Raw genomic sequence first — 22,952 nt, forward strand, 5'->3', positions numbered from 1 at the left:
TTCAAATACATCGTTTGTTATTGACAAAAGCAACCTTTAAATACTTTTAGAGTTTTGCAAATAGTATAGGATTGATCAAGCATATAATAAACGATACCAAGGTCTCTTGCTCCATCTTGGTTATGGTCTTCACTCTTCACTCTTCACTTGGTATCGAAAATATTTTTAGTTTCTGAGACAACAAATTACTAATTCACAGTGAAGGATGCAAAGTTTCAGTAAGAGAACAAATATAACCAGACTGTGCAAAAAAAGAGGGACATTACTAACTCTTAATGGGCCTGAACTCATTATCTTAAACCCCTTTTTAACAAAACCATCGCCGTCGTAATTCCAGTAACCAAATAACTCTTCCATCATCGCCGGGTAAGCTTCCATTTCTAAGCTATTTCGATCTCGTTTCATGGCGATCTATTTCTACTTCTAGTCAAGCTAGTCTATACTTAAGGGGTTTTGGGTAGAAGAGAATCAGTTAAGACATGCGTTTGATTCTCTAAAGTTCTGATTTTGTTTCTGAATGATCTAAAGGAATGATTTTTATACTAATGAAATTGAGGGTTTTTTGTTTTGGATGCAGAGAAGTGATTTTGGAAATATAAAAATGGCGTTTGCTAGGGCAGTGAGAAGACCAATTGGAGTCTTTTATTATAGTGCTAGTGGTAGGTTTAGTTCTGGGAATGAGTATTCTACTGTGGCAAGCAAATTGGAAAATTTGTCTCAGAACAAGAGCTCTGTATTGTTGTCTGGATACACCACAAGCCCTGTTCGTGGTTTTGGGAACTTCTTACGGAGTTTTAGTTCGGGAGCTCCTGCTGTATCTGACCAAATGAGCCTTATCAAGCAACTTAGGGAAAGAACTAGTGCTCCTATTAAAGATGTCAAGGCTTCTCTTGTTGAATGCAATTGGGACCTTGGTAAGATTTGAACCTTGGACCTTGGATCTTTTTTTTGTGTTGTGTTTATAAGTAGGAGTTTTTGGATTTGACACAGATGCTGCTCAGAAGGATTTGAGAAAGAGAGGGAAAGTATTGGCTTCGAAGAAGTCGTCACGGACAGCTGCTGAAGGAATGCTTGCGGTTGCTCAAAATGAGGGGAAAGTTGCTGTTATTGAACTTAACTGTGAGACAGACTTTGTTGCTAGAAATGAGATTTTCCAGTACTTGGTTAGTACCCATAACAATTTCTCATGGGATGCTTTATTTATTATTGCTGAATGATGGGCTTTTCGTTCCTTTTGTTCTCACAAATTTGACATGTCTTTGCAGGCTTTAGCTATGGCAAAACATGCTTTGCTGGTTGAAACTAGTTCTCAGCAAGTTTCTGGTGTCTTCCCTTTTGGACCTGAGCTTTTTGAGGTAGGTTTTTTGATGTACTCTCTTGTTTCCTTTCATTTCTTTAACATCGTGGGTTGATGTTTGCACTATCTGAGATATTGATATCCAGTTTTCATTTCTAATCACTCTTACGGATGCTATTCAGGAGTTTAAGCTTAATCTGGATCATCCAAAAGTGAGTGGTGAAACAACGGTTTCAAACGCTGTTACTGAAGTAGCTGCGATTATGGGAGAGAACGTGAAATTTAGGAGAGGTTTCTTGTTGTCAAAATCTTCAGCAGGTGTCCTTTCTGCATATCTTCACACAAGTCCTCAACCAGGTACTAGTTGTTCCCTTCCCTTTGTCTCTAATCTCATTTTTATGGTAACCTTATGTGCCTTTCTAACTATTTTTTTATATATGAGAATAGGGTTGGGTCGTATAGCTGGGATTGTATCTCTCGAAGTAGAAGGTGAAAATACTCAACTTGAGGCTATTCAGCGTGTAGGCTCAGAACTGGCTATGCATGTTGTAGCAGCAAAGCCTTTATTTTTAAGCAAAGACCTAGTTTCTTCAGAAGCAATAGCAAATGAACGCGAGATTCTGAAGTCTCAGGTCAGCGTCACCTCATTGTTTATGAAACTGAGCTGTAATTTGTAAATAGACACAACCCGAGTGGGGAAAAGTTTGCTTATCAAATGTGTTGTATATGACAGGCAGAAAGTACAGGCAAGTCTCAGATGGCTGTAGAGAAGATTGTGGAAGGGCGTCTCCGTAAATATTTTGAAGAAGTTGCTCTAATGGAGCAAAAGTTTATTGTGAACGATGCTATAAACATTAAGGTATGTAGATTTAGCTTATAACACCAAATTTTGCCTCATGATTATCTCTGCATTGCTTGTCATCGCTTGTTTAATGAAACTTTTGAGTTACTATTCCACAGACACTGGTTGATAATTTGTCCAAGGAGGTGGGCTCACCTGTGAAGGTTTCCAATTTTCTGAGAGTTGAGGTTGGAGAAGGAATCGAAAGGTAAATGTAACTGTGACCCGTATATGTCCAGTACGACTAATCATTGTTGTTACATCAGTAACTTATGAATGTTGTGGATATTTTGTTTTGTTTTTTTTTGAAGGCTTGAAGCATCTGATGAACCTGTTGCTCAAACTGCTTGAAGAAGACATGGATCAAGGACATGTGTTAGATTTACAGACCACTTTCTTTCTTTGGGTGCTTTAGAATTCATGGCTTCAGTGCCATCTTGAGATTACAGAATCTTTCCCATAATTTTGTTGTTATAAAAACCGTCAGTTTTGCCACACAATATGGCAATAAGATCAATGATTGTACCTTCGGAAGCTATGACAATTACCATTGTTTGTGTTCTCCTACTAAGATCATTATACAAAAGAAAATCCTTCACTTCTATATCTGTCCACTTACCTATGGACTGTACTTATACGCTGCTTGAGTATACAGAGCTAGACTATGATGCTTAGGTCCGCCCAACCAGTCTCTATGCTATAGAAACATTTTGTCATATTTGTACATACTGAGGGATTTTTTTATAATTCTTGTTCTCCTCATCGTCTTTTAGTTGATTGTTGTATTGTAAGAGTGATTCATGTAGGTATGACATAATGAAAAGAGGAGAAATGTCATCTTTCACAAGAAATATAAAGATCCAGCCAGAGTCAGAGAGAGGTTTAAAAAGCATATCAAATTAAGAAATCCAAAGGCTAATCAAGTTTGGAGACTCGAAAAAGCTTGGTAGCTCAAATTACTCATGTTCCTTGGATGGCTTGGAGATCCTCTTACGTTTACCACCCGGTACAGTTTCTTCCATTACTACTGGGGCTGTGAAAGTGAAATCTTTAAGCGGAGTATCCTTGAAATCCGGATTTGCATTGATGAAGGCTGCAAGTTCATTAGGAGTCCTCATCCTCTTCCCTGTCGGAGTGACGTAGTACACATCCACTCTCGAGTTGTCCTTCCTCAAAACTATCTCCCTTTCAAACCCTGTTGGTGTCTTTGTCACGCCAGGCTTGTCCATGACCCATATTGTAGTAGTCATATTCTAGCTCTCCAACATCAAGACATGACACAGCTTCAATCTTCTCGCACACGAACTCTTCTTCTTTTACTCTCATTCTAATCTCCTCAAAATCTTCCCGAGTATGAATTTTCCTCCATTTGAAGCACCTTGCACACTGAACAGCGTACGTATCTATCAACCCCTCATGATTACCAGATCTTGTCTGCACAAGTAATTTTGAACATCAGTCAAAAAGGGCATTTGTGAAACTAATCCAACATTAATGTTGATTACATATAATTAACTTAATCAATCAGCCAAGATATCCAAAAAAAAAGTTTAATACCTTTTAAGTCTACATCAAATGATTCACTAATAAGGTCTTAATCCACCTACCCTAGTATATATTTCACAAGATTTTTATATTGGAAATGGAATTGCTTGAAACTACATTAGACGAGGAACATATTTTTAGAACACTGAATTCCACAAGTGGTGACAGAGGAAAAAACAACGAGTAATGTGTAGTAGAGTAGTGTGGTTACTTTACCTTGGTAGTGGTTGATTGATTGGGTCTTCCTGCTCGTCGTCCATTCTCACTTCTTTAGTTTTTTCGATGAAGCATATGGATATGAGATTGAAGGTGGCTTGATGATGGATGATAATAGCCAGCCACACACTTGCTTTGATTTTTTTTTTGTTTAACAATAACAGGTTGTGTCGTTACAATATGACAGACCACTCCACGCTTAACACGTTCGTTAACCGCAAATGGGCTGAAAACAGTATAAACAATATAATAAATGGGCTGAAAATTGTATAAACAATATAATAAATAGGCTGAGAATAGTATAAACGATATAATAAATGGACTGTGGCTCATGCCAATGATATTTATTAGACAAGGAACATATTTTTAGAAATCTGCAATCCACAAGTGGTGACAGATAAAAAGACCACCAAGAAATGTGTAGCAGAGTAGTGTGGTTACTTTACGTTAGTAGTGGTTGATTAATTGGGTCTCCCTCATCGTCAATTCTCACTTCTTTAGTTTTTTCGATGAAGCATACTTCTTTAGTTTAAGCATATAGATATGAGATTGAAGGTGGCTTGATGATGGATGATAACAGCCAGCCACACACTTGATTTGGGATTTTTCCGTTTAACAATAACAGGTTGTATCGTTACAGTGTGACAGATCACTCTGCTCAACACATTTGTTAGTCATAAATGGGCTGAAAGTAGTATAAAAGATATAATAAATGGGCTGTGACTCATCCCAATGATATTTATTAGAGAATTTAACACTTATAGACACATCTAATAGCACATACACAACATTTTGTGTAATGACCCATACACTTTCTAGCTAAATACCAAGCACCCTCCTATTTAATTCCATCTTACTTTGTACTCTAAATATATAATACTAAAATAATTTTGACATCTCTTCTCTCTCACCTCTCTCATTGTGTCCAAATTGTAATGTCTCATCAAACACAAATTTATATAGATTCATTACATACATAGTTTTTTGGTTTTTACATGAATACATTGTTTTTTGGTTGTAATGGTCACTTAGAAAAATAGACAAATGATGGATCACATATTTATTTTGATGATGTCTCACCTTAAAACTATTTTCAAACAGTTTCTTTACTTCTAATTTAGTTTTGTTGGTGTGTGTGGGTGAGACTTTAGTGTAACAAGAGCCATGTTTAAAAGGCCGGGTAAACAAAATGTCTCGGTGAATACTAAAATATGATAAACAATCACTTTATATAAGTCTCACAAATGTATGGCTTAACTAAAGACATTGACCATATAAATCTATGTTCTCACTATTTGGTGGATATGCTTAGATGTTTATTAAAATGTTTGGAAAAAAATATTATTTTTAGGTTAAAATAATGATAAATAAGTTTATTTGTTCAAGTTTAAAAGACACATAACCGATTAGTCTTACCGATTATCCAGATCAACGGTCATGATCAATGTTGTTTTAATCTTACGGTTAACATCATCAAGCTGTACTCAAGTAGAAAGCCTAATAAAACTCGGTTCTTTTATTCTACCTTTTGATTTTCGAAAAAAGCAAAACTTTTCTGATTATCTACATCAACTCATAATCAGAAAAGTTTTAAGTCTACATCAATTGATTTACTAATAAACATTAAATAAGGCATACATCAACTGATTCACTAATAAACATTAAATAAGTTATACATCAACTTATTCACTAATACACATTGAATAAGATCTTAATCCACCTGCCCAAGTGTGAGTAATATTTAGGTTCATTCCTAGGGGTCTTATAAAATAAGAAAATAAAATTTGTAACATTATTATAAAATTAGAAACTTAAACCGCTCTTTTATAAACCCAAACCGATATATAATTTTTTTTAAATTGTAAAATATAAATTCTAACCATCTTATTTGTAAACCCAAACCGATATATCATTTTGTTCTAATTGTAAAATCTAAACCCTAACTATCTCATTTGTAAACCCAAACCGATATATAAGGTTGTTCTAATTGTAAAATATAAAGCCTAACCATCTCATTTGTAAACCCAAAACAACATATAATTTCGTTCTAATTGTAAAATCTAAACCCTAATAATCTCATTTGTAAACCCAAACCGACATATAATTTTGTTCTAATTGTAAAATCTAAACCCTAACCACCTCATTTGTAAATCTAAACCGACATATACTTTCGTTTTAATTATAAAATCTAAACCTTAATTCTTATTTATAAACCCAAACCGATATATAAACTCGTTTAATTGTAAAATCTAAACCAAGCCAATATTTAACTTTCTTTAAATAAAAGTATACAAAATTTGTTTCCTTATTTTGTTCTAATTGTAAAATCTAAACCCTAACCATCTCAAGGCCGATTGGTTGAAAGGAGAGGGGGTGAATACAGGGGTGAACCTAAGTATATTTCCCCAAGTATATAGTTCACAAGACACATCCAGAAAAAAAAAATTATACCTTTTTAGAACACTGAAATCCACAAGTGGTGACAGATAAAAATACCACTGAGTAATGTATAGTAGAGCAGCATAGTTACTTTACTTTGGTTGTGGTTGATTGATTGGGTCTCCCCTGCTCGTCGTCCATTCTCACTTCTTTAATTTTTTTGATGAAGCATATAGATATAAGATTGAAGGTGGCTTGATGATGGATGATAACAGCCAGTCACACATTTGCTTTGGGTTTTTTATTTGTTTAACAATAACATGTTGTATCGTTACAGTGTGACAAACCATTCTACACTAAACACGTCTGCTATCCGTAGGAGATGAAGAAGATAAAATAGAGCAAATAAGAGGAGCACACACAAGCATTTGTTCACTCGGTACACAGTATTAACAAAGTGATACATCCAGTTAGGATCTTTTGATCCACATCCAAACACTATGAAGAAGAAAGTGGGTTATTATAAGTTGATACAAGTGAACATCTAAAACTCTTCCTTAGCTTAAGACTCACGCTCTGTGTCTCATCTTATTGCTACTAAAGAAACTACCCAAAACTATTACTTTACAGTTTCTCTTCAAATAAAACCCTAATGAAGAGATGGAGGAGCTGAGAATGAATTTTAGGATTTTTTCAGGAGGAAATCAAACATCTAACTTTTCTAATAAACTGTCTTTGGTAACTTTGTTCTTGTTTACGTACTGATCTGTTAGCTAGTTCTATCAGTACTTCACCTAATTAAGACTTGTGTTCTGTTGCCAAAGGACAGTGTTGCTCCCTTAATATTGATTGCGGTTGGACAAACAAACCCAACTTCTTTGTGAGCAGACACAAGTAGACAAAATATCCTTTCCATGCCAGCTGCAACTTCTTTGTCGTCCACGAAGCATCCAAGTTCTTATCTTCACAAGGTTTTCTTATTCACACATTTATATTTATTTACAATAATTCACTTACTTGACTTGGGCTACGAAGACGAAGACGAATGACGACTTGGTCAACGTCTCCTTTCTCTATTTATTCTTACAAAAACTCTCAAACTTTTAAGAAAAAGAAAATATTGCACCTACACCTACTTTTTCCAAAACTATTCACCATTACACCAACTTTCTATTAATTATATACTTTTCTTTAGTAAAATTACATTTTATCCCTTCTAACTAAACTAACCTCTTCTTTCTTTACTTTAATACTTTATACCATTATCATTTCACCTCTTTCCAATATATTTTTATTTTTACACATAATTCTTTTTTTAAAACATAAGGTATAAAAGAAAAAGAAAACTTAGAACAAAAAAGCTGCTATCTTTTATTTTTTGAACATCAATTTGCTATCTTCTTCTTCTTCTCATTTCTCTCCATCAAAAGAAACTCCTCTCTCTCTCTCCCTCTCTCTCTCCCCATTCAACGCATCAAACACTCAAGATTTTGATTTTAAGTTTTCAATCCATCATCGGTTGAAAAACCTCACCGTCACCGTCTTCTTCGTCAGACTCTCGTACTCCTCTCCTTTCATCAACATCAAGACCAATTTGAAAACATAAATTACATTAGCAAGGGAGAAAACCGATACGTGAGTGTTTTTCAAGTATTCATGAGTGTTTGATTTTAATTTTAGAAGTTACTTATAACTATGTTTGTGGTCAAGTCTAAGTGGACATATTATTATGGATACAAACTTGTAGATGCAGTTGGCGCAGCAGAGTGTTGTTTCGAACGAAGACCTGCTGGGTCACAAGACTCTGTATCTGAGAACAGACAAGTGGAGTTTGGCAAGGAAGCACGGCTGACGTGGGAAGTCCGGTTTGGATGGAATAAGAAGATAAAGCAGAATCGGGAGAGAAGATATCTGGAGAATATCATTTGCGATGGTTAAGGAAAGTGAGATTGTGGCAAACAAGAAATTGCCTTACTTGAAGATTTGAAGATCTTTTTAGGGTTTTTAGGGTGATCAAGTTTAAAAGATCTAGGGCAGTGTGTGGTAGGTTTTTTCTCTGACACTGGAAAAACCTTTTGCAAGAGATTGTAACTTCAAGGCTGATCAAAGAAAGCTAAGAAGGTGAGTGTTGGATAATTCTCTTAGATCTATACTGGTGAGAGTTTAGATAGAGAAGAGAAGTGTGCTTAGATTTATTCTTGTAACCGATTAAGAGTTTAATAAGAATAAATAGTAAAAGCGTTTGCTTGGCGTTTTCCAAGCAGAAGATTGTGGTGTTATTCCTCTATTACAATCGGTATCAGAGCGGACACCTGATAAAAGCTTGCTTGTCTTTTCAATAGGTGAGATCTTGAGACAAGAGGTATGGAGAAACCACAAGCTTTTGTTGAGATACCGAAAGTTCTGAAACTTGATCCAAAGCATTATGGGCATTGGAAGGTGTTGGTTCAACAGGCTATTCAAGGTATCGACATGGAGGCCTGGTTTGCTGTTGAAGATGGCTGGACTGAACCAATTGTGAAAAATGACAAGGGTGAATCGATGCTTAAACCTTGAAAGCAGTGGACTGCAAAAGAAAAGGCTGAGGCGAAGCACAACTCTCAAGCCCTGTCGGTGATTTTCAACTCCCTGCCACTGGATCCGTTCAATAGTGTCCAGGGTTGTGTGGCTGCAAAAGAAGCTTGGGATATCCTCCAAGTAACCTTTGAAGGAACTAGCAATGTAAAAGCAACACGCCTGGACAATCTGGCCTCAGATTTCGAGAATTTTTCCATGGAAGAAGGTGAGACCATTGCGAGTTACAACAGTCGGTTGAGTGCTATCGCACAGGAAGCTGTTATCATGGGAAAACGTTACAAGGACAAGAAGCTGGTAAATAAATTTCTTAGGAGCATTCCAGACAAGTTTCAACCACATCGATCTACCATTGATGTTTCCTTGAACTCAGATGAGTTGAAGTTCAGTCAAGTTGGTGGGATGATGCAGTCGTTTGAGATGCAGCTGAAGAAAAAGGAACAACGCACTGAACGATAATTTGCTCTAAAGGCTGTTGAAACGCCGAAGAATGCTGAGACACAAGATACTGCAGATGAAAAAAAAGTTGGGTTGCTTGTTAGGAAATTTTTCAAGAAGATGGAGCGTGGTCAGTACAAAGGATCCCCATCTACAGTCAGAAGTGATTTAGAAAGGGACTTTAAGAGGGGTGATAGGCAAGAGCGCCAATGTCTGGAGTGTGAAGGATACAGACATCTCAAGGCAGAATGCCCTACCTACAAGCGCAGAGGGCAGATGCAGTGCTATGGATGCAAAGGGTATGGGCACACCAAGGCCGAATGTCCTACTAAAGAGAGTAAATCCAAATCGTTTGTCGTCTTGAGTGATAATGACTCTGATGATAACGAGCAAGATGGTGAAGTTCTCAATAACTATATGGCTCTGCTGGGATTCATTGAGGAAGATGAGGTGGTGGAGCAGGAAATGAAGGATCAATCAACTGTTGTGTCAGACTCTGAAGATGATGAGGTGGATCTACCCGCTGAGGAACAGGTTACTCTGATAATTTCAAGTCTGGTTCAGAAAACTCAGGAGTATGATGTGCTGCTGGCTGAAAAGATAGATCTGCTGGCAAGGTTCAACTCGCTGTCTTCAGATCTTGAGGAGGAAAGAGCTAAGTCTCAGGGACTTGAAAAGCAACTGGAAGAGCAGCTTAAAAACATCAGGATGCTGAGCAAAGGAACAAAGGATCTTGACACCATTTTGAGTGGTGAGAGGATTGGTAATACTAAGTGGGTACTTGGGTATCAAGGTAATGATGCTTCAACATCCACAAAGATTGTCAAGGGTCTTAACACAAATAACAAAGAAGCTATATCCATCCAACCAAAGACACAAGCAGCAATACCAGTTAAAACCAACGTTCACCAAGCAAGAAATGTGCATTCTTAAAGGAGGATACGGGCTTCTTACCGAGCAACTTTTAGAGTTATGCATGTGACTCAGTCATTTGATCCATATGGGTTGGCTGCAAATCACTACTCAACACATCAGGCGTTTGGACTGGCTTATCAAGTTTCACGAAGTCGGAGAAACGGGTGTTGGTACTGTGGAAACCTAACTCATTTTAAAGCACAGTGCTATGAGTACAACAATCGAGTGTCAAGGACCACTCAACAAGTGAGTTATCCTAGAGATATGCAACCAATCAACAAGCCACTGTTTGACAAGAGGAGTGGTATGTACTGTAATGTAGCACAAGCTGAGGGTAAGTTTGGTTCTCACCAAAAGAAATGGAACTTTGATAGTGGCTGTTCTAGACACATGACTGGAGCTCATACCAACCTGTCAGAATTTGAGAATGTGTCTACTGGTCGGGTTACTTTCGGTGATGGAGCAAAAGGAGAAATCAAAGGCAAAGGTGTTACTGGCGGAAGTGCACAACCTAGTCTGAGAGATGTCTTTTTAGTTGATGGGTTAAAGGCAAACCTCATCAGTGTCAGTCAGTTGTGTGATGAAGGCTAGGATATTACCTTCACTAAACGAGATTGCAAAGAGGATCTGTGAAGCTCGAAGGCAAGCGGTCAGGTAATAACTGTTATATGTGGAAATCAACAAATCATTGCTTTCATGCATCCACTGTGTCCAACACTGAGTTGTGGCACCAGAAGCTGGGTCATTTGAACATACGCACCAAGCATAAACTCGCGCATCAAGATATTGTTCAAGGAATACCTAAGCTCCAGTCTGATCAACACTTTGTGTGTGAACCATGCAACAAAGGAAAACAAGTAAAAGTGTCACACAAGGCAGTTCCTAATGTGCGCACTGAGCGTATTTTGGAACTGGTGCACATGGATCTTATGGGTCCAATTCGAGTCAATAGCCTCTCGGGTAAACGATTCATTTTTGTTCTGGTCGATGACTTCTCTCGCTACACATGGGTGCGTTTTCTTAGGGAAAAATCAGACACACTAGAATGCTTTCGCATCTTGGCTCTTCAAATTAAAGGCGAGAAGTGGGCTATCAAGGCAATACCCAGTGATCGCGGTTGTGAGTTTCAGAATAAGCAGTTTAATCAGTTCTGCACTGCTCAGGGGATTATGCATCAATTCCCAGCACCCAGGACACCAGAACAAAATGACTTAGTTGAACGGAAGAACAGAACCCTGCAGGAGATGGCAAGAGCGATGCTTCATGGGAATCAAGTTCCTCAACAGTTCTGGGATGAGGCTGTTAATACTGCATATTACATTATCAACCGAGTCTATGTTCGACCAGGAACCTCCAAGACACCCTATGAATTGTGGAAGGGTCGCACTCCATCAGTCAGCTATTTCCATGTTTTTGGATGTGTATGCTACATCTTAAATGACACAGATCAGCTAGGAAAATTTGATTCAAAGAGCGATGATGGGGTGTTTCTGGGTTATTCTGGCAATAATACTGCTTTCCCTGTATACAACAAGCGTATGCATTCTGTTCAGGAAACTGTCAATGTGGTGTTTGATGATATTTCTCTTCAGCGAGTTTCGCTCATACCAATCCCATACCCAGATGACTCGGTAACTGATGCTCCTGAATCATCTTCTAGTATTCTCGAGTCACCAGCCTCCACAACACCTTCCCGTGTTCCTTCTGAGGTGTGTCCTCTTCCGGATGTCTCTCAGGTGCATCAGAATCACTCCTCTAATGATGTTATTGGCGAGATTCAGGGGGGAAGAGTTACCAGGGGAAAACAGATTAACTTTCTCCATCTGGCTGGGAAGAAACAGCGATCAATCATTAAGAAAGTGCCTCAAGACTCTGAAGTTGTACAGTTTGCATGTTTTGTTTCCTCTGTTGAGCAAAAGAATCACAAAGAAGCACTGGCCGATGAATTTTGGATAGCTGCTATGCAAGATGAGCTTGAACAGTTTGCTCGCAGTGACGTATGGGAGCTCACAAGCAGACTGGTGGATGTTAATGTGGTAGGAACCAAATGGATTTTCAAGAACAAGAGTGATGAGAATGATTTATTGTGAGAAATAAAGCTCGCCTTGTTGCTCAGGGTTACTCACAAGTAGAAGGAATCGCCTTTGATGAAACCTTCGCACCAGTGGCAAGATTGGAATCCATTCGTTTCCTATTTGGCATGGCATGTGCATTAAATTTCACATTGCATCAGATGGATGTCAAGAATGCATTTCTTAATGGGATTCTTCACGAGGAGGTCTATGTTGAGCAACCTAAAGGGTTTGAAGATCCACAGTATGCGCAGCATGTATACAAACTGAAGAAAGCTCTGTATGGACTCAAACAAGCACCTAGAGCCTGGTATGAGAGGTTGACAACGTTTCTTATGGAGCAAGGCTATGTTCGCAGAAATGTGGACAAGACTCTGTTCGTTCTTAGTCTTGACAAGGGCCTGATGTTTGTGCAGATCTATGTTGATGACATTGTCTTTGGATCAACTTGCCAGCAACTCGTCACTCAGTTTGTCCAAAATATGACTGATGAGTTTGTCAGCTGATGGCATATTTGTGTCTCAAAGCACATATGCGAGGGGTCTGATAACTCAATTTGGTCTTACAACCAGTAAGGAGGCCAAGATACCTATGGGGTGAATGACAAGCTCTCAAAGGATGAAGCAGGAGAAGACGTAGACAAGAAGCTGTATCGAGGAATGATTGGTAGCCTTCTGTATCTGACAGCAAGCAGCCCTGACATGTGCTTAGCGGTTGGTGTATGTGCTAGATATCAAGCCAAACCTAAGAAGTCACATCTCTTGGCTGTAAAGAAGATCATCAATTATATCAAAGGCACAATCGAACTCGGTATCTATTATACCTAGGACACAACCACCAGTCTAACAGGCTACTGTGATGCTGATTGGGCTGGTTCTGTGGATGATCGCAGAAGCACAAGTGGTGGATGCTTCTTCATGGGAAACAATCTCATATCCTGGCACAGCAAGAAGCAAAACAGTGTGTCTCTGTCAACAGCAGAAGCGGAGTACATAGCCTTGGGGAGCTGTTGCACACAGCTAATATGGATGAAGCAGATGACTGCTGACTATGGTATTGTTTCTAACTCTATCTTGATTCACTGTGACAATCAAAGTGCAATAAACATCTCGAAAAACCCGGTTCAACATTCTTGAACTAAACACATAGATATCATACATCACTTCACTAGGGATTTGGTTGAGGGGAAACTGATTGAGATTGATCATGTCCGTACTGAATTTCAATTGGCTGATTTGTTTACTAAACCCTTGGAATTTACCATATTCACTAATCTGCGTAAGTCCATTGGGATCTGTGAAATCTAATTCTTTGTTGAGTTTGTGCTGTCTTGGTTGTTAGGAACATGCATCAAATCAGGCCATAAAAATCCTAGGATATATAAGAGGTTAGTAGTTGTCTTGTACTTAAAGCCTGGGTGGAAAATAGCTGCATGTCATGATGGTCTATGTCCCTATAAAACGTTGTCGTGGCATTAGGAGGTCAAAGAGCTGAGGAGAGACAAAGCCTTGTGTGATTTTCAGAGGTTAAGCTGACGCTGGTGATTGATTAAGCCAAGTGTTATCACTGGATGTCATGATTTTCGAAGCACAATAAGATGGCAGTCCCAAGCCCAAACACTGTGAAACATCAAAGCAAAAAAAAAAAAAAAAAATCTTGCTTCTTGATCTCTCCAAAGAATTTCCAGCTGCCTATGCATGTTTGGTTGACATTGAAAGGACTGAAGGCATGACAGTGTGAAAGTCTAGCCACCATTGTCGACTGGTGATCTTTGACAATCCAAAAGGTTGTGGTAGTATTTGAGGTGTGTGCCGATACAAGTCATTGGCATGAGTTCACTGGGTGAGGTTTCTAGGTATGTTCCATGTGTTTAAAATTAAAATATCATGGTTTGATCTCTTTCTGGGTTCCTCAACAATTCTCTGTGAAGTTTGAAGTTTCTGAATGATAGGATACATTAACTTGCATGATTGTTGTTTTTTCTTCTTCGGAAGGTTTTTGCTGCACTAAGTGTTTGTTTGAGTGGTTACAGCACCAAATATTTCAATACTGCTTCGTCGACTTGATTTGCAAGGCTCTGAGGTTGTCAGCTGAGATTCTGCCGTATGCAACGGTTGCAGGTTCGTAAGTTTGTTGACTCATCTACTTGTTATCTATCTTCATTGGGTGTTTTTGACTCATGTTTGCCAAACAAGTTGGGGGAGATGTGACGGGGATTCTAGTGGATGATTCCAGTGGATGACCGGTTCTGTTATGGGGGAGTTATGTTGCTAACTGTGTGGGGGAGCAATTTCTCTTCTTTGTCTTGTGTTTTCTGTGTGGTTTTTGCTCATGTCAGGTTTTTTGAAAATCGGGTGCTTCTTTGTCAACCTGAGTCAAAAAGGGGGAGATTGTAGATGCAGTTGGCGCATCAGAGTGTTGTTTCGAACGAGGACCTGCTGGGTCACAGGACTCCGTATCTGAGAACAGACAAGTGAAGTTTGACAAGGAAGCACGGCTGACGTGGCAAGTTCGGTTTGGATGGAATAAGAAGATAAAGCAGAATCGGGAGAGAAGATATCTGGAGAATATCGTTTGCGATGGTTAAAGAAAGTGAGATTGTGGCAAACAAGAAATTGCCTTACTTGAAGATTTGAAGATCTTATTAGGGTTTTTAGGGTGATCGAATATAAAAGATATGGGGCAGTGTGTGGTAGGTTTTTTCTCTAACACTGGAAAAACCTTTTGCGTGAGATTGTAACTTCAAGGCTGATCAAAGAAAGCTAAGAAGGTGAGTGTTGGATAATTCTCTTAGATCTATACTGGTGAGAGTTTAGATAGAGAAGAGAAGTGTGCTTAGATTTATTCTTGTAACCGATTAAGAGTTTAATAAGAATAAATAGTAAAAGCATTTGCTTGGCGTTTTCCAAGCAGAAGATTGTGGTGTTATTCCTCTATACCTTTACAAAACTATCATTAACCAATTGATTAGAACAAAGATGTTCATAGTTACAAACTATCATTAGCGGTATCCATTGCTTATCATCCACATGGCTTTTGTAGATCGGTATCCATTGCTAATAATCCACATGGTCAGATCCATAGCTACCGTTCAACCATTGAAACTCTCGTTTGATTCTAATGTGTTTATGCTTGTTCCATGGTCCTTTTTGTTTGTAGAACAAGTCTATCATTCCAAAGGCTGAGATGTGGGGAAGATTTTTTCTTGAGAATTAGTGTCAAACAAGGACAGTTTGGATGCAAAAAGAAATTCATAAGATAGCTCTATTACTCATAAGATCTTAAGACACAAGACTCGGACAGTAATGCAAAACTTTAATGAACATATGGACTTGGTGTTATGGATATACAGAATGAAATTCCTTAGATCACGACAAACTCTGGAACCACCACCAACAATAACCTTGTTCTTTCAGATTTCTCCAAATCAAATATTTTTGATACTCAATTCAACTTCGACGAGAATCAAAGCGGAGGAGGTTTCCGGAGTCGAAGTGGCGGAGATACTTACCGGAGCGAAGGCGATTCGTTTTTGGGTTCTACATGGATACCCGAATCAGCTTAAGGTGTTCGTGTTTGGTTAGGGTCTTTTGACTCGGCCATAGAAGCTGCAAGAGGTTATGACAAAGCTTCTTTTAAACTACGAGGAAGTAACAGAGGATGAAAGCCACCTGAGCAGCCATAAAGCTGTGAAGAGGGAAGAAGTTCAAGCTCAGGCTGATGCTTGTCCATTAACACCGTCAAGTTGGATGGGGTTTTGGGACGGAGCACACAGTACAGAGATGGGAATATTCTCTGTGCCTCCTTTATCTCCTTATCCATCTCTTGGATACTCTTCACTAGTGGTTACATAAACTTCCGAGGATTAAATCTGGAAAATTCCAACATTAGGTGACTTTAACAACTTTAAATCGTGTTAAAAGCTTCTAAGATTAGCTGATTGTAAAAAACACAATGCTTTGCTATATTCATTGATTCTTCTTATAGAAAGAGAAAACAAGCAACGAAGGAGGGAGAAAAAAAAATAAGAAAAAGAAAGAGAGGACATTATCGTTCTGGAGTGCAGGGCAATTTTGCCAATAAATAAAGTATAGTATGAGTAGAAATTAGGTGTAAGTGAAAAAAGATGTAGGAAAAGTAGATCTAATTGCTAATCTCTCTAAAAAAATGGCTTAAGCTATTAAAACTCTCAAACTATTTATCCTTCATCCAACTTCCCTCCGTCTCAGATTCTTTTGTTTCTTTCTTCTTGAACCCTTAAAAAAAATGGCTTCGGCCAACGAAAAAGATGATATTCCCATGCTTCCAATTTCAGACTCATCGTCTCGTACCAGAGCTCGTAGCGTTTCCATCTCAACCCCTACTTCCTCCTTTGACAACTCAACTGTGGTTTTAGGCTACACGGGTCCTCTTCGAACTCATCAGAGACATCTTCCTTTAGTTCAAGTAAGTGGTCCTTCGTATACCTCTTCTCGCAACCCTGAACCTCTCTTTCTTCCTCATCCTTCTACTACTTCTTCTGGTGTCTCTTCTCAGGTTGAGAGATATCCTTCTGACGTTCTCGAACATAAAAACTCCTCAGACAATGAAAAAGTTTCGAAACACGCGAAATTAGGAATGTGCGATGACCCTTACTGTACCACTTGCCCTTCTAATTACAACCGTAAGGCAGCTCAAACTCTACATGCCAGTGATTCTCCCGATTGTGATTCCACGGTAAAGTTTTTGATTTTTTGTATACTTCACATGCATTAACAAAAAAATAGCTTCAGGCTCAAGTAATGTTTACTAAAACAGAGTCTTTTTTGTTTTCTTGCTAGGTCCGTAACACTCCTGGTGCTAAAGCTTGGGCTAGGCGATTTCCTTCCTTTGTTAATGGATACTTAACTGTAATCGTGAATCCTCATAACAAAAATGTTAAAAGATGGAGCAAATTTTTTGCCCTTTCATGCTTGGTAGCTATTTTTATAGATCCTCTCTTCTTCTTCCTTGTAAAAGTGGACGTGGTATGTTTTTGCCTTGAGAGATGATCTCTCTCTCTTATCGTTTGCTTCTCCTATGTTGTTATCTTTCCTTTTTGACCATATCTACCTTTTCTTATTGTAGATACAAAGATGCGTTGGGATTGAATGGCCGATAACAAACGCGTTTGTAGCTGTCAGAAGTGTAACAGATTTTATATTTTTTTATGAACATTCTACTTCAGGTATATATTTCGTTGGCTTACATTTCTCCAGCTGTTGGCTTTAATGCTCTCACTTCTTCCATTTCCATATCTATAAAATAATAAAATTATCTTCCTCCAAGTTGAACAAGTATAATTTTTTTGAAATCTGTATGTAAGTATCGTAAATTAACAATCATATAAATTTACATATATATATATATATATATTATGTATAATTTTCAAAAATTAAATTTTATCTTTAAGTTCATCTCTATAAAACAATTGTTATGTTGTATTTTAAACTATAATGTTATAAAATATGATAATTGATATGAAGTGACCTTAGTTCAATGACTAATAGTAAATTCAATTGTAGAAGGATCATCACACCAAGAGATTCGGCTAATGGGTTAGCCTGTTGTGACCTAATGGTTGACAAAAAAAAATGAAAATTGATATTTTGATAGACTATTGAGATTATTATTCATAAATTCTAAGCTTTTTATGTCATGTGTATAAGTGAATTTATCTATCATATTTGTTCATTACGTTCGAGGAAAGTTTTTCCTTGATTTGTTCATAGTGATGCCACTTCCACAGGTATCATAATGAATGTTACTGGTGGTTTTAAGTAATGGTTATTATTTGAAGATTGTTCATTTACACCTCCCTATTTCTTCTTCCTTTGTTTACAGATAATGATATTATGTATAATACCAAAGTACTTGGTGGGCTCAGTCAAGAATAACCATGTGAAACTCCTTTTACGAGCTGCAGCTCTTTTCCAATACATTCCAAAGTTATGTAGACTTCTACCATTTGTTGCTGGACAATCACCAACCGGGTTCATATTTGAGTCAACTTGGGCTACTTTTGTAATTAATCTTCTCACCTTCATGCTTGCTGGACATTTTGTTGGCTCTTGCTGGTACCTTTTTGGTCTGCAGGTATATATATAAGTCAGATTGTTTTTTAAGATTCTCTTTAAATATTATATCTATCAAGTGAAATAAAGATTTGTTCTCGTTGTTTTGCTCTTTTCAGAGTGTTAAGAGATGCATGCAGGGTGTTATTTTGAATATTTCTGAGGTCGAAGAACCTAAATTTCTTATTGATTGTGATCATAGAAGTATTGTATCGGAGTCACAACGAGCTATCTGGAGAGAAAGTCGTAATTTCGATGCTTGTTTCCAAGATGATGGTTTTCCTTATGGAATCTATTCAAAAGCAGCCAAGCTTACCTATCATTCTAGTATCCTCACAAGATACACCTACTCTCTCTTCTGGGGTTTTCAGGTAATTAGATTTTTTTTTTCTGGAGTAAGCTAAAAACAAACAAGAAATCAATTAGTATTTTACATTGATTGACATATTTAAAACTCTTGATTAATGTCATTTTTATTATTATTATTAATCATTCTCAAAGCAAATCAGCACCCTTGCTGGTAACCAAGTCCCAAGCTACTATCTACCGGAGGTCCTTTTTACTATGGGTATCATCGGATTAGGACTATTGCTTTTCGCACTTCTTATTGGTAATATGCAAAATTTTCTTCAAGCTCTTGGTAAAAGGTAGACAATTAAATATTCCATATTTACGTCACTGTACATAAGTTGATATTTCATTATTTCAAGACATAATTGCATGGTTGGTCTTCTAAGTATATACTCTGGTGATTTTGACTTGTCCATCTAAGGAATTTGGAAATGACACTAAGACAGCGTGATGTGGAGCAATGGATGAGCCATAGACGGTTGCCAGATGGTATAAGAAAGTATGTGGACTATATCCCTTTGATATTGAACTGTAGTGTCACTAGCTATAAAACTAAGTGAATAGAGTTTGTTCAACATTTTCAGGAGGGTGCGAGAAGCTGAGCAGTTCAACTGGGCTGCTACTAGAGGCGTTAACGAAGAACTGCTCTTTGAGAATTTGCCTGATGACCTTCAAAAAGATATAAGACGATACCTCTTCCAATTTCTCGAGAAGGTAAACATCAGACCCCAATTCTGTACGTAGTGTTTCAAAGAGCTAGCTACTTCTACAATTTAACTGTATATATAGAGACTGCTGCTAAAACCAAAGTAATATATAGTTATGATATCACAGACTAACCAAGCTGAAAGTGGCCGAGGTAGATTTATTAAAATGTTAATGGGGTTTGCAGGTGAAAATATTTTCTTCACTGGATGAATCAATCATAGATGCTATCCATGAGAGGCTGAAATTGAGGACATACATAAAGAATAGCATAGTGTTACGCAAAAAAGGTCCAGTTAAGAAAATGGTATTCATAGTGAGAGGTGAGATGCAGAGCATCAATGAGGACGGTTCTGTTATGCAATTGTCGGAAGGCGACGTTTGTGGTAAAGAACTCCTCACCTTGTGCACCAAACGCTCCGGTACATATATCCCCTAATTTTGAACCTATTACATGTTCATAAATCTCAAAGTTTTTGGTTATAAACTTAAAGAATTATAAAAACTCAGATGACGACACTTAATATGTTTTGATGCATACCTTCAGGTGGGACGACGATAAAGATGCCACCAAAGGGATTGGTAATTAGCAAAAGAGTTGTTAAGTGTATCACAAACGTGGAGGCGTTTTGGTTGAGTGTAGCAGATATTGAAGATCTTGCGAGCTTGTTCTCGAGATTCCCAAGGAGCCATAGAGACCAAAGAGCCATAAGGAACGATTCTGTCTATTGGAGGCTACGCCAGATTCAAGTGGCTAGGAGAAACCGAAGGAGACAGCTTCAGAGAGGATACACTGCTTAGTCTAGCTAGTTACAGCCTTGGATTTTTGTATAATAAAATAAGATGCTTCACTTGAATTCAAAAATTATTTTTCGTAAAAATGTGAATTAATGTCGTAAACCATCTCCAATGGGTAAAATGTGAACTAATGTAAGACCATCTCCAATTGTCAAATGTGGTATATGGCAGGGAGAAAGTACAGGCAAGTCTCCATAAATATTTTGAAGAAGTTGCTCTAATTAATGGAGCAAAAGTTTATTGTGAACGATGCTATAAACATTAAGGTATGTAGATTTAGCTAATTATAACACCAAGTTTTGCCGCATGATTATCTCTGCATTGCTTGTCATCGCTTGTTTAATGGAACTTTTGACTTCCTATTCCACAGACACTGGTGGATAATTTGTCCAAGGAGGTGGGTTCACCTGTGATTGTTGTATTGTAAGAGTGATTCATGTAGGTATGACATAATGAAAAGAGGAGAAATGTCATCTATCACAAGAAAAATAAAGGTCCAGCCAGAGTCAGAGAGAGGTTTAAAAAGCATATCAAATTAAGTAGTCCAAAGGCTAATCAAGTTTGGAGACTCGGAAACGCTTGGTAGCTCAAATTAATCATGTTCCTTTGATGGCTTGGAGATCCTCTTACGTTTACCACCCGGTATGGTTTCTTCCATTATTTTTGGGGCTGTGAAAGTGAAATCTTCAAGCCGTGTATCCTTGAACTCCGGATTTGCATCGATGAAAGCTGCAAGTTCATTGCGAGTCCTCATCTTCTTCCCTGTCGGAGTGACGTAGTACACATCCACTCTCGAGTTGTCCTTCCTCAAAACTATCTTCCTTTCGAACCCTGTTGGTGTCTTTGCCACGCCAGGCTTGTCCACGACCCATATTCTAGTGGAGTCATATTCTAGCTCTGCATCATCATGACATGACACACCTTCAATCGTCTGGCACACAAACTCTTCTTCTTTTACTCTCATTCTAATCTCCTCAAAAACTTCCCGAGTATAAATTTTTCTCCATTTGAAGCACCTTCCACACTGTACAGCAAACGTATCTATCAACCCCTCAAGAGTACCAGATCTTGTCTGCACAAGAAATTTTGAATCTCAGTCAAAAAGGGCATTTGTGAAACTAATCCAACATTAATGTTGATTACATATAATTAACTTAATCAATCATCCAAGTTCTGGCACATCCAAAAAAAAATGTTTTATACCTTTTAAGTCTACATCAAATGATTCACTAATAAGGTCTTAATCCACCTACCCAAGTATATAGTTCACAAGATTTTTATTTTTGAAACGGAATTGCTTGAAGCCACATTAGAAGAGGAACATAGTTTTAGGACACTGAAATCCACAAGTGGTGACAGAGAAAAAAAACCACAGAGTAATGTGTAGTAGAGTAGTGTGGTGATTTTACCTTGGTAGTGGTTGATTGATTGGGTCTCCCCTGCTCGTCGTCCATCCTCACTTCTTTAGTTTTTCCGATAAAGCATATAGATATGAGATTGAAGATGGCTTGGTGATGAATGATAATAGCCAGCCACACACTTGCTTTAGGTTTTTTTATTCGTTTAACATTAACAGGTTGTGTCGTTATAGTATAACAGACCACTCTACGCTTAACACGTTTGTTAGCCGCAAATGGGCTGAAAACAGTATAAACGATATAATAAATGGGCTGAAAACAGTATAAACGATATAATAAATAGGCTGAAAGCAGTGTACACGCTGAAAGTAGTATGCACAATATAATAAATGGGCTGAAAATAGTATAAACGGTATAATAAATGGACCGTGGCTCATGCCAATGATATTTATTAGAGAATATATCACTTTTTCACACTTCTACAAAATCTAATAACACATACACAACTTTTTTTGTAATGCCCCAAACACTTTCTTGGTACATGCATAGCTGTTTGGTTCTTACATGAATACATTGTTTTTTTGGTTTTAGCGGTCACCTGGAAAGACAAACGATGGATCTCATATTAAGTTTGATAATGCCTCACCTTAAAACTATTTCCAAACAGTTTATTTACTTCTAATTTAGCTTTGTTTGTCTCTGTGGGTGACGACTTTAATGTAAAAAGAGCGATATTTAAAAGGCCCGTAAACAAAATGTCCACTGGATACTATATTAAAAACAATCACTTTATTTAAGTCTCACAGATGTATGGTTCAACCTAAACACATTGACCAACAAAATCTATCTTGTCACAATTTGCTGGATATGCTTAGATGGTTATTAAAATGTTTGGAAAAAAATAAACTAAATTTTATTTGTTCAAGTTTAAAGACAAAATCGGTTAGCGTTATCGACTATCCAAATCAACAGTCACGATTAATGTAGTTTCAATCTTACGGTGATATTATGAAGCTATACTTACTTGCATTATATCAGAAAACACACAATAAAACTTTTTAAGTCTACATCAACTGATTCACTAATAAACACTGAATAAAGTCTTAATTCACCAACCCAAATATATAGTTTACAAGATTTTTATTTTCGAAACATAATTGCTTGAAACCATATTAAACGAGGAACATTTTTAGAGCACTCAAATCTACAAGTGACAGATAAAAATACCACCGAGTAATGTGTAGTAGAGTAGTATGGTTACTTTACTTTAGTAACGACCGAGTAATGTGTAGTATAGTAGTATGGTTATTTTGCTTTGGTAACCACCGAGTAATGTGTAGTAGAGTAGTGGGGTTACTTTACTTTGGTAGT

At 37.6% G+C, this 22,952-nt stretch overlaps 2 protein-coding genes, 1 long non-coding RNA gene and 1 pseudogene across 5 annotated transcripts; 2 read left to right on the forward strand and 2 right to left on the reverse strand.

The window, feature by feature from the left end:
• Positions 260-20,671, forward strand: LOC104707404 (elongation factor Ts, mitochondrial). Of its 3 annotated transcripts, none has more exons than XM_010423749.2 (9): positions 260-366; positions 578-914; positions 991-1,163; positions 1,266-1,355; positions 1,480-1,654; positions 1,745-1,929; positions 2,031-2,156; positions 2,258-2,346; positions 2,450-2,701. In XM_010423749.2, the coding sequence occupies exons 2-9, from the start codon at positions 602-604 to the stop codon at positions 2,487-2,489; spliced, it is 1,191 nt and encodes a 396-aa protein (XP_010422051.1). In that variant the 5' UTR covers positions 260-366; positions 578-601; the 3' UTR covers positions 2,490-2,701. The 3 variants fall into 3 exon arrangements, with proteins under 3 accessions (XP_010422051.1, XP_010422050.1, XP_010422052.1); XM_010423748.1 differs by having other exon boundaries at positions 351-471; XM_010423750.2 differs by lacking the exons at positions 2,258-2,346; positions 2,450-2,701 and adding an exon at positions 20,594-20,671 and having other exon boundaries at positions 351-471.
• LOC104707403 lies at positions 2,936-4,417 on the reverse strand. Its single transcript, XR_754644.2, has 3 exons — positions 4,341-4,417; positions 3,900-4,125; positions 2,936-3,572 (listed from the first exon to the last, which is right to left on the reverse strand). It is a non-coding gene; the product is annotated as an uncharacterized LOC104707403 (long non-coding RNA).
• On the forward strand, positions 15,995-20,328 carry LOC104707402 (annotated as a pseudogene).
• On the reverse strand, positions 20,674-21,734 carry LOC104707405 (methyl-CpG-binding domain-containing protein 1-like). Its single transcript, XM_010423751.2, has 2 exons — positions 21,633-21,734; positions 20,674-21,295 (listed from the first exon to the last, which is right to left on the reverse strand). The coding sequence occupies exons 1-2, from the start codon at positions 21,675-21,677 to the stop codon at positions 20,816-20,818; spliced, it is 525 nt and encodes a 174-aa protein (XP_010422053.1). The 5' UTR covers positions 21,678-21,734; the 3' UTR covers positions 20,674-20,815.

This window comes from Camelina sativa, chromosome 8, assembly GCF_000633955.1.
Source record: "Camelina sativa cultivar DH55 chromosome 8, Cs, whole genome shotgun sequence".
In the NCBI taxonomy this organism is placed as follows: Eukaryota; Viridiplantae; Streptophyta; class Magnoliopsida; order Brassicales; family Brassicaceae; genus Camelina; species Camelina sativa.